This window comes from Pelodiscus sinensis, chromosome 12 (genome assembly GCF_052426305.1).
Source record: "Pelodiscus sinensis isolate ZL-2025 chromosome 12, ASM5242630v1, whole genome shotgun sequence".
Lineage (NCBI taxonomy): Eukaryota > Metazoa > Chordata > Testudines > Trionychidae > Pelodiscus > Pelodiscus sinensis.
Window position 1 is genome coordinate 1,287,860 of NC_143063.1, and position 12,071 is coordinate 1,299,930.

At 47.0% G+C, this 12,071-nt stretch overlaps 1 protein-coding gene across 4 annotated transcripts in view; it reads right to left on the minus strand.

Moving 5' to 3' along the window:
• The window catches only part of CTCF (CCCTC-binding factor), a 52,664-nt gene that overhangs the window by 15,887 nt on the left and 24,706 nt on the right, over positions 1 to 12,071 (minus strand). The window contains exon 1 of one of the 4 annotated variants that reach the window (XM_075940680.2): positions 2,701 to 4,642. The exons of the other annotated variants lie outside the window; for them this stretch is intronic. Coding sequence (XP_075796795.1) covers positions 2,701 to 2,706 — 6 coding nt within the window. The 5' untranslated portion in view covers positions 2,707 to 4,642. Of the gene's footprint in view, positions 1 to 2,700; positions 4,643 to 12,071 lie in introns of those variants that run through there. 4 annotated transcript variants of the gene reach the window in all.

The window sequence follows — 12,071 nt, forward strand, 5'->3', positions numbered from 1 at the left end:
ATTTTCAAGCTTTCAAAATGTTTAGAACTAAACTTTGCTGACAATAAGAACATTTCAGAATTTTTAAAAGTAAGTGTCAATATGTAAATGGAGCTTCTTTCTGAAATGTGTGTGTAGTATTATTTATGATCCTGTTAAAAAAGTTCACTAGAAAACAAAAGCATGAAGCTCTGGCAGATTTTGACAATGGCTTGTGCACAAGGTAGATTCCAAGAGTAAAAATAGCATGGTTTTAAAGAAGTTATCACGATTGGAAACGAGATAAATCTCTGCCACAGTCAATGGAGAAAAATCCTGGTGAGTGACTATTTTCATCATCTCCCAGTGAACCAGCTGAAGCTCTCTTTTAGAAAAGAGAAAATAAAATTCCAGAACAAGGTAAAATGACAACTCCTCCTGTTTTCACCATTAAAATGGCCCCTCAGTCTTGAGAAAATGGGCGGATTCATTTTATAGATACAGAGAATCAACGTTTACATTCAATGTGAACCACTGGTAGAAACATATGCTGCTGGCTTTGGATAGCTATGGGCGGCATTTGAATGGATGGCAACTAGGGATGTTAAGGACTAGTCAACTAGTTGACCATCCAATAAGCAAGTGCTTATTGGAGAGTCGACAGGATAGTCGACTAGTCGCTTTCCTCCCCCTTGCTGCCTCTATCAGATAGAGGCAGCTGTGGGAGGGGTATTTCAAAGCAGCAGCACCACACAGCTGATCCCGGGCTCAGTATGGCACTGCCCCTTTTGAAACGCTGCAGCGGTGTTTTAAAAAGGTAGTGCTACATCGAGCCTATGGTAGGCTGGGGACTCCAGCTGATCCCAGGCTCCGTGGTGCGCTGCCTCTTTGAAACGTGGCAGCGCTGCCCTATCGACTAATCAAATAGCCAATGCAAAAATGCATCGACCATTCGATTAGTGAATTACCTGATACTTAGCTTTCAGGAAACACTGGTGCTGAGCACACTCAACTCCTATCTGACTTCAGTGGGAATTATTCAGCACCTCAGAATATCAGATCACTTAAACCCTTGCTCAAGTAGAATTTAAACTAACTTTAGATAGCCATTTTGAAAAAACATCAGTGTACACATGCGTATTTCGCACGCACACTGCTGCCTGCCTCTATTCACACCTCTGTATTGGATCGTCCCCTTCTTGAGTTTATTGATTACTCTCTTGAAGCACTGTGTTGCTGTGACAATGTCCCAACCTAATGGTCTGCTGAAACTAGGGCTCACTTGCTGGCATGCAACTCATGCCATTGAGAATGTTTCTTGCAAGCAGAAGCTGCAGTCTGTAGGGGGCACTGAATACCAGAAGCACTGACAGTTTGCTCCAGATACTCATCTACCTCTCTCTTTCCTAACACTAATCAGCTGTACAGCGACCCACATGAACAAACATCTGGGGAAGATATGAGTACCTGATCCCCTGCAGGCTGCCAATGGGTATCAGAACAGAGCTTTTGTTTTTATCCGGCAGTGGAAGTGTGTGAACCTGGGCAAACTTGGTTTTCTAATCCAATCAATCTCAACCTTTTTTCTTTCTTTCTGAGGTAGGGATGTGAAGATTTAACCAGATAACTGGTGGGGATTGGAGCAGTTCCCTGCCAGCCACGGGCAGGAGGCTGCTCCAGCCCCACAGGGAGGCCGCTGCAGGCAGGGGTTGGACTAGCTTTGGGGCTGAAGCAGCCTAAGTCCACAGGTAGGGGCTGCTCTGACAGCGGCACCAGAGCAGCTGCTGCCTGTGTCAGGGGGAGAGGAGGGGAGCAGGCAGCGGCTGCTCTGTCCAGGCTGGAGTAGCCCCTGCCTGCAGCAGGCAGGGGGAGGCGCTCCAGGCCAGCAGTGAGTGTGGAGACTGCTCCCTTTTAATTGGTTAACCAGTATGTTTAACAATGTGTTTAACTGGATAACCATTTAAATGAGATTTACATTCCTATTCTGATGCCCCCCAACACGCTATACAAATCCCACAGCCCACACCAACTGGTTTTCTGCAAATCCAGTAGATTACCATTGCGGGCTGGTGTCAAGGGGCAACAGACAATACAACTGCCTGGGGCTTCGTGCTACTGGGTGTCCAGCAAAGCGCAGGGCTGAGTGGTGGGACTTGCGCTTCTGCTTTCTGTCCTGGGCCTAAGCCAGTCTAATGCCAGCCCTACTCCCTATTTTGGTGAATACCTGAAACCAGCTTGTGATCCCCTAGGGGACCGGGGCCCCTGGCTGAGAATCGTAATTAGCCCGGGGATTTGGGTAGGGACACAGAAGGATAAGCGATACTGACAGACATCACTCTAGTGAGAGGAGTGAATGGAGCAAGGCAGCATGATAAGGAAGACGGGATAAGGATCAAAAGAAGAAACCGAATAAGGGCCCTAGGATTATAGTTAAACTGTTTGTGCTCAGAAGTTGCAGTCACTCTAACGCATTGGGGTAGAACACGTTTGCACAAAGTCCTATAAATCTGTATGTCCACAAGCTCCAGTAATGTATCACTGCATCTGTCAGCGGAAGCCACTTTTCCATCTGTACTTACTAATCAAGAAGGAAACCAAGACGCATGTATTTTTTCAGCTCCTTTTTCTTTACTACAAACATCACAGGCAGTCACTTATCTACCACCTCTTTTCAGGAAAGCAGCGGCTGAGAAATTGACTAAGGCAAAGTGTACACTACAAAATTAAGTCAATTTAAATTACCTCCATGTACAGCTGCAGCAGTAATTACATCATTCTGCACATCCACACTATGCTTCTTGTGTCGATGGTGCACAGTCTCACTAGTAGCACTGACAGAGCAGTGCACCATGGGTAGCTATCCCACTGAACTCATCACCATCTAGCGCAGGGTTTGCAGTGCCTCATGGGGGCAAACAAGTTGTGCAGCACGACTGGAAACATGGTTTCAACATCCCACGAGGCAGTATTCTTCATCCCATAATTTTATCTGCTTCCTGTAACGTTTTGAGCTTCTTTTCAAATGTGCTGTTAATCTGCACGTCTGCCAACTCTGTGAGAAGCATGGATACTCCATAGCTCTGTACTACTGGGCGGGCATTGTGAGCACGCTGAGCCTGATCTGCAGTATTTGGAAAGCCACCAGAGGAGCCGGGCAGAACAAGATGATTCCTTGGAGGCTGCCTTGCTGTGGGACACAGAAGGAAACAATTTTCGGCTGTTCGCTTTCATGGAGCAGCTGCAGACAGTGGAGCCCTAATTCTGGTCCTGGGAAACAAGCATTGACTGATGGGATTACACTGTTATGTGGGTATGGGACAACCAGCAGTGGCTGCAGAACTTTTGAATGTGCAAGGCTATATCCCTGGAAGTCTGTGCAGAGCTCGACCCAGAACTTTGGCACAGTGACACCAAAATGAGAGTGGCATGGACAGTGGAGAAGCAAGAGGCAATGGCTGTGTGGAAGCTTGCAATGCCAGGTTGCTATTAGTCAGTCAGGAACTGGATTTGGGAAATCCATGCTGGGAGTTGCTGTGATGCAAGTATGCAGGGCATTAATCACATCCTATTGTGAAGGACCATGATTCTGGGCAACGTGCAGGACGTAGTGGATGGCTTTGCAGCAACACAGTTCCCAAACTGCAGTGGGGCAATAGATGGCAAACATATTCCTATTTTGGTACCAGACAACCCTGCCACAGAGAACAGCAACAGAAAGGGACACTGCTCTATGTCACTGCAAGTGCTGGTGGATCACCAGGAAAGTTATGCCAACGCAAGTGGAAGAGAGTCATGGAAAATACATGTAATTAAGAACACAGGTCTGTTCTGAAAGCGCCACTCAGGGACTTCATTTACAGATGAGAGGATAACCATTGTAGATGTTGAAATGCCAGCAGTGACCCTGGGAGACCCAGCCTCTCTTACTCCTATGGCTGATGAAGCTGTATGCTGGTCACCTCCACAGCAGCAAGAACTTCATCTACGCCTCCTCACAAGATTAGATCTCAGTGAAAAAAATCCCAAAGATTAGAGATGCCTGCCGTGCGCTTCACAATAGTTGTGAAGAAAAGGGGGAAAGTATCTGCTGAGGTTGAAAGCAGAAGTGAAACAGTTATCTGTTGATTTTGAGCAGACATATACCAGGGCTATAAGAGAAGCCCACAGAGCTATATAGCTCAGGGAGGCCTGAAAGGCTGTCTTAATATTGAGCCATAGTAATGTGTGTTGCAGTGTGCTCTGTCTGAGGTTTTTTCCAGGTTCATACTGGAGTGCAAAGAGTGCTGTCTGGGTAGTAATAGCACACTGGAAATCGCCTATTGCGATTTTCTCTGAATGAGGTCAGACCCAGCCTGCCTGCGATGTGAACTAAGGAAGAGGAATAACAATGTTTCTACAGCTGGATTTGCACTGAGCCCACAGACTCCTCTCCCCACAGACCCAGGCAATCCACCATCTCCTGGGCACTCTGGGCAGAAGCATGTATAGCATATGGAGCAGCTGGGCAGGCATCAGGTGATCTCTCCATGCTGAGCAAACAGGAAATGGAATTTCAAAAATTTCCAGGGCTTTAAAAGGGAAGGGCATATACCTGTGTACCTGATTGCTGGACAGCAGTGTAGTCATGATGGGAAACTGTGGGACGCCTTCTTGAGGCCAGATGTCCCATAATGCCTATCCTGACCCTGCACCCAGGTACAAAGGCATCTGCCCCTTCCTCTTTAATGTCTGTGAATTTTTGAAATTCCACATCCTGTTTTCTCAGCTTGGAGAGCTTACAGCACATCTTTCCAGCTGGCCATGGCAGCTCCAGGAGCTCCAGGCAGCAAATACTCTCCCACGTGGAGCACACCTCAGTTGTTGGGTCTGCTGGCATGTGCAGTCTCAGCTCCTTTCCAGCTGTAGAAACTTTGATACCTACAAGCAGATTTCTCGTGGTTTCTTGGATATGGGCTATGAACGGGATGCACATCAGTGCCGTGTGAAGATAAAGGAGGTGAGGCAAACATACCCGAAGGCAAGGGAAGCAAACCATTACTCTGGTGCTGTACTGGCGACCTGCTGCTTCTATGTGGATCTGGACGCCATCTTTGGTGGAGACCCCACCTTCACTGCCAAGAGACCTGTGAATACTTTGGAGGCGGTGGAAAGTGGACTCAACCATGAGGACGAAGTTGTGAATAAGGAGATCAAGCTGGATTATGATCTGGAGCACGTCAGGGCTGTCGGGCAGCACGCTGGATCAGGATCTTTTTCTATTCTGGAGGGGTCTAGCTAGTCCCAGCCATCTGTCTATGGTGTGCACGATGCAGAAGAGAACCCTGGTAAAAGATATTTTTGAGTTGATGTTGCTTGGTTTTAAGAGAGGCAGAGCTGCCCTTTGCTCTGTATACTCCTGAAGTGGGTGACAGGATAGAAATGTACAAGGTTAGCTATGTTTGAGTGTGCTCCGTATTTCCTGTAGTACTAAGCAACGTGGTAGAACAATGCATTAATGCACATCATGATTTCATAGGACTCCTCCACAGAGATCTAAGAAGTTTTCCTGGGGGTACTCGCCAATCCTCTGCCACAGGTCCCTTGGCAGAGCACCTTTGTTCCTTCCCCTATCGTAGGGAGTTTTCCTGTACCAATCACTTGTGCGGGGTCTAAAGCAGCACACATACCAGCAGTATAAGGAGCAAGTTTGAGCCACACGTCCAGAAGATGCAATCTTGCTGATGCCTTAGGAGTGAGGTATCAGCTTCAATGACCACAGATTGGCTGTAGAATTTACAATATTGTCCCTGATCACTTGCAGTAATCCCCTTAAGCCATCTACCCATGCAGAGAGTGGAGAGAGACACTGAAGGAGAATTTTAAAACAGAAAGGCAGAACTGAAAGAAGAGTGAGGAATGCATTGTAAAGGGCCAGAAGTGGATGAACCAAGTGATGGAGGAACAAGCAGAGATGCTGAAGTCCCTAATCATGCACCAGGCAGAACACATACAGAACTGACATTCATGTCCCCCTCAAACTGCTCTCACATTCCTCGCAACTTCCTGACTTGTCTCTGTATGCTGTTTACTCCACCATTCGGACAGTTTCCAAATGACAGCTGAACTTACCCAAAGTTATGAGACCCTCTACTACCCTGCGCTCTAATCTCCCTTTCCACCAACCCTTCAGTGTGCTTTAATTGGGTATTTAATAAAATCAAACTCTTTGAAACACAAGCCAGCTTTGTCTCTTACATGGGATGCTCGCTGCTAGTAGTAATACAGTGGCAGTTTGATCACTTACTGACTACAAATCCTGATCAGAATCATTACTACTTTCATGAAAGGTGGCAATTTAACAAAGCATGGCAGAGTGCTGTATGGAAAAACACATTAGTTGTGCTCATTGTCAAAATACTGCCTTAAGGCCCCTCTCAGATTGGAATTCCTCCCTCTTAGAACAGCCCTGGTATCTGGCTGCTCAAATTCAGCAGCCAAGATAAGCTCGCTTTAAGCGGTGTAACTGTACAACACCTACCAAGGGCCACGCAGCCAGACTCTCAGGGCTGCAATGGGGAGAGACCCCCTTTCCCTAGCACCAGCCCAGGAGCTGCTGTGGGGAGACAGAGCTGGGGTGAGTCCTTTCTCCCTGCTGCAGCCCTGGGACAATCTGCACACCAAACGCCTCATCTCTTGCTCCAGCCCAGAGCTCTCACTCCCCGCTGGAGCCCTCACCCCACACATACCCCTATAACCCAACCTTCTGCCTCAGCCTCCCCTGCCCCCATCCTTCAAACCCCAGTCCCATCCCCACCACGTGAATTTTGTTATATGCACCAATGTGGAGGCGATACATCTGTGACGTACACTCTGGTTTTGTATTCACTGTTCGATTTATTATGATGCGATTCCTACTGTCCTAGACTGCTCTGTAGTGAGTGCGTCTGTGTGTGGACACCACACTGCACGGAACGGGATGGGATCTTTGGGTGAGAACTCTTGAGAGAAGGCACGGAAGGAATGGCCCAGGACAGCCTGGCACCTGACCCTAGAAGGAAGATGCAACCAGTGATAGTCAGATAATATCTGGGGTCCTGGAAGCAGGACAAAGGAGGAGGCGGAGCTACCTGGAGGGCTGGGGTCAGTTGATGGGTGCAAGAGTTAGTTTTTCAGCTGGCTCAGGGAGAAGAGAGCCTAGCTGGCTTGGGGGGCTGGGCAGGGGCCCAGAGGGCTCTAGACCCCTCATCCACAAGATGGATTATACTGATTGCTCCCGGTTCCTGTAACAAGTCTGTGCTACGCTGTGTCCCCATCAACGAATACACCTTCCGTTCTATTTGCTGTCCGAGACTCACATATGACTGCAGATGGGGGTGCAGGGCCTGATGACTCCCCCACACTATGTGACAGCATCTATCGCACATCACCTCCATACTGGTGCACATATAATTAACTCTGCACATGCATGGGAAAAATTAGAGGGAACACTGCCTTTGTGCCCCCTCGAGAAATGTTTTACTTTTAGTCTCAAATATGATGAAGCTCACAGCAGACTGCTATGACCAGTGTTCCCTCTAAACTGCAGGGCAGCACAGCTTCACAAGTGATTAATCAGTTCTGCCCAGTCAGTCAGCTCCATGCATGGAGCCCTGAGACTGACAGGATGGAGCTCATTAATCACCTGTGAAGTTGCTGCTGCCCAGATTAGTGGGAACACTGGCTATGACCCCAGGAAGATTTTCCTCATTTAGGTCTAACCTGCCACAAACGCAGCGCCAGCATGGTTTTACTCCACCAAAGGCACATGATTATTCTGCACGTGCTCTACCTACTGTGGATGCATCTCTTCCTGCTGTCCAGGTTTCCTGTGAAAGATTTCACAAGTCCTGGGAATGGGATACCCTGCATCTGAGTGACTAGGGGCATTTCAACATCTAGGTCGGGAAAAAAGTCCCTGCTTGGAGTTTTCAGTTGAGGCCACTGTTCCTGAAGACGTGTGCACCATCCAGCAATGACGTCAGTGAAACACCCATAGTTATCCACAAGTGCCTGCAATAGCAGAGAAATACTCCTTTCTACGGAGGTACTTCATCATAAGATTGTCTGGGGCCAAAATTGGAATACACATGCCATCTATTGCCCCGCTGCAGCTAAGGAATCCCATTACCACAAAGCCATCCAATATTTCATGCACACTGCCAGGAGTCACAGTCTTTGTAGCAGGATGTGATTAATGGCCCTGCACTTGTGTTACTACTGCTCAACGGTTGACTTTACAACTCCAATCTGATATGTAACCAACAAGCAGCATCTGGATTTGGAGCTCCAGTGATCATCATGTGCTTCTCCAAGAGGGAAGCTCTCATTTTGATGTTCTTGTGCCCCAGTGCTGCGGTGAGCTCAATGCACACTTGCTTGAAGATTGACTTTTTCCATCTGAAAGTTCTGCAGCCACTGCTTGTCATCCCAAGGCTGCATAATGAGGCAATTCCACCATTCTCTGCTTGCATACTGAATCCAAAAGCAACAGTCCATGCTGTGCAGCTGCTCCATGAATACCAAAAGTCACCTGGAGTTATTTCTTTCCATGGCACATAAGAGCAGACATACTGGGTCAGACCAAAGGTCCATCTAGCCCAATATCCAGTCTTCTGACAGTGGCCAATGCTAGGTGCCCCCAGAGGGATTGGACAGAACAGGGAATCATCAAGTGAACCCTCTCCTGTCACCCATTCCCAAATTCTGACAAACAGAGGCTAGGGATACCATTCCTACCCATCCTGGCTAATAGCCATCGATGGACCTATCCTCCATCCTCCTGTGGCAGACCACAGATCCAGTAATTGTGATGTCCACTCTGAGATGGGGTGCTCACAATATACTACATGAGCATCTATGATATAATCATAACATTGAGCACAACAGAAAACAGTGAGAGATCCATACTTTCAGAGAGAGACTGGAAGGGACCTCAAAGTCATCGAGTCCAGTCCCCTGCCCCCATGGCAGGACCCAGTACTGTCTAGACTATCCCTGATAGACATTAATCTAATCTACTCTTAAGTATCTCCAGATGGAGATTCTACAACCTCCCTAGGCAATTTATTCCAGTGCTTAACCACCCTGACAGGAACTTTTTCCTAATGTCCAACCTAAACCTCCCCTGCTGCAGTTTAACCCCATTATTCTTGTTCTATCCTCAGAGGCCAGTAAGAACAATTTTTCTCCCTCCTCCTTGTGACACCCTTTTAGACACCTGAAAACCGCTATCATGTCCCCTCTCAATCTTCTCTTTTCCAAGATAAACAAGCCCAATTGTTTCAGTCTTCTTTCACAGGTCATGTTCTCTACACCTTTAATCATTCTTGTTGCTCTTCTCTGGACCTTCTCCAATTTTTCCACATCTTTCTTGAAATATTGATAAACTAGTAAATGGGGGGCACTGAAAAATGCAGCTGGGAAGCCTACGGAATGCTGGGACAAAACAAACTGTGTCATGGGCCTTTCAGCTCACACCTCTAATGAAGACACAGAGCGGGGATTCATAGATGGGCGATAAATATTACTGGACTGAAAAAAAACTTCATGCGAAGAGAGATTTCACGGTTAGGTACAGCTTAATTTAGAGGAGAGTAGAGAGGAATAGCAGGACAGTGAGTGGTTTACAAAGAAGGTAAATCAGGTGATGCTGGTCACATTGTAGTACAGTGAAAGTCTGAGGGTATGTCTACACTGCAATTAAAAGCCAGTGGCTGGCTTATGCCAGCTGACTTGGGCTTGTGCAGATTGAGCTAAGGGGCTGTTTCACTGTGGTGTAGATATTCAGGTTTGAGCTGGAGCAAGCACTAGGACCTGTGACGTAGCACAGAAGTAAGAATGGCATGGTACTGCAAGGAGGTATCGCCACATTTACTACTGTAGCCGCTAGCAGAAGCGCGGTCTGCAGACCTGGACACCAAGGCAGCAGCCAGCACTCTCTTCCAGGCCACCTTCAGGAGCCTCATTGCCAGCAGCAGTATAGAAATAAAAGTAGCACTACTACACCCTCTTCCCCCCCAATAGGCTAGCAACCTCCTGTAGGGTCCGGGCACCTCAGTTGAGAAAGGGAGCAGAGAAATCTGTTGTTCACCGAGGCATAAATAGGAAATGTTGTGGCTGTATAACATAAAATGTGTAATTTCTCCACAATTTCACTAGATCCCACTCATAACACAGGATCAAGGGGATGTTAAAACTGAAAAGCTCAAATTTAAAATGGAATGTGACGGTTTAAAAAAAATCCTCTTCTATAACTAATTAAATATCAATGGGACCAAGTGTTAAACAGTCGTCAGTAGGTAATGAAAACCCATACAGTTAGTTTAGGTTAGGATAATAACAAAAGGGACATATATCCTTACACTTCAAGGCACAAGCCATGATAGGATGAGGGTTACCATTATTCCATAGCTATCCACTTTTCTCTTTAGGAAAAAGGAAGTTTCACATGTTAGCACCTAAGTAATGTTAGTGGATCTTAGTCACACCAAGGGGCTGTCTCCTTGTTACTCACCATTTACAGTTGGTACCACCATCATGTTTTTAAACAATTCAAAACACACTAACTGGTATAAACAACATTTTTTAAAGAACATCTTTTCCTCCTCCAGCGTTGACAAGGTCTGTAGAGTTTCTTACACCTTTCCCTAAAACATCTGGTACTAGCCAATGTTTTTTGAAAAAGCAAGTTTGCAAGTCTGGAATATATCGACACAACACCACCTTACTATTAACATGCACATCTTTGTTGCCGATCATCTATGTACTAACATATGCTTACTCAGCTACCTATTCCACATGAACAACCGGTTTTCTAACTCACTCACCTCTGATGAGCTAGACATGTGACTTTGTGCCCTCCATACAGACCCAAAAACCTTTCCTGCAAAAGCTCATTTACTTCCATTTAAGACACGGTGCCATAGGTATATACTCTATTATCTACAAGCAGTTCACAACCCCCTCCTGTACACCAGGGATCTCAAACTCCCAGCCTAAGGATCATCTGCAGTCTGAGCACTTCCCCAATGCAGCCAATGAAATATTTTGAAAAGTTATTTAATCAGGCCCGCAGGGCTGCAGGTTCAGGGGCAGAAGGGAGCGAGGTCTCACCCTCACACATGGCTCCCAGCAATATCCAGGCCTTCAGCGCCCACATAGTACTGGCCACAAAGGGTGCCACTCAGTCCAGGAAGCTGGGCTGGCTGCCTCTGCAAACTATGCTAACAAGGGAACTGCCCAAGATGACACACCTCTGACACACCAGGGCAGGGCTGGTGAGTTTGGCTTTTGGTTACCCCAGGTGCGGAGTAGGGCAAGAGGGACTCCCAGGGCAAGGATGTGGATGTTAGCATGAGGTGGCGGTGGGATTCCTGTGCAAGGACATATATATTAACAGGGGGAGGGGGGCAGGGGCAGGGAAGAGTATCCTACCATGTGGACATGGGGGAATCAGGGTGAGGACTCAGTTTCAGATCTTTTGTAAGACCCTCATCTCTGTCAGTATCCAGTATCCAGAAGCCCAATCAACTTCCATGTACTGTACTGCCAACCCAAGCATTCAAAACTCACGAATCAGCTTTCCCATACTCCAAAAAGAGAACGGCTTCTTGAAATCACTCGAGGATAAAAATACACTTGGAGATTTTTTTATTTGGCATCTGGTGTTAGAGATCAATGGCTGAACTCAGGGCATGTTTTCTAGCTTTTCTCCTATGGGGTGCCCTGGCCTACTGTAGGCAGGGCGTCACTCCAGCCCAGCAGAATGCATGGAGACCCTTCGCTCCCTCTCGGAGCCCTGCTAGAGGGGGGTGCCCTCTGGTCCACTAGGAGGATTTGAGGACTGCCCCTAGCTCTACAGTAAACGGAGTTTGAACCCACTGCTCTACACCTACCATTCAATTTCTAGTAGAAATCTCAAGTCACAAATCAATTCCTTCTGGTCTATGTCTTGTATTATCTTCCTGAGTAGGTCTTATGCCCTTCCACCTACATACACTCAGGTATTCGCCTTAAATTCTACCCACTCTAGAAAGACTATTGAAACTGGGCTCAGATTATAGTCTTAGCCATTCCACACAGAGAACAATCAGAAT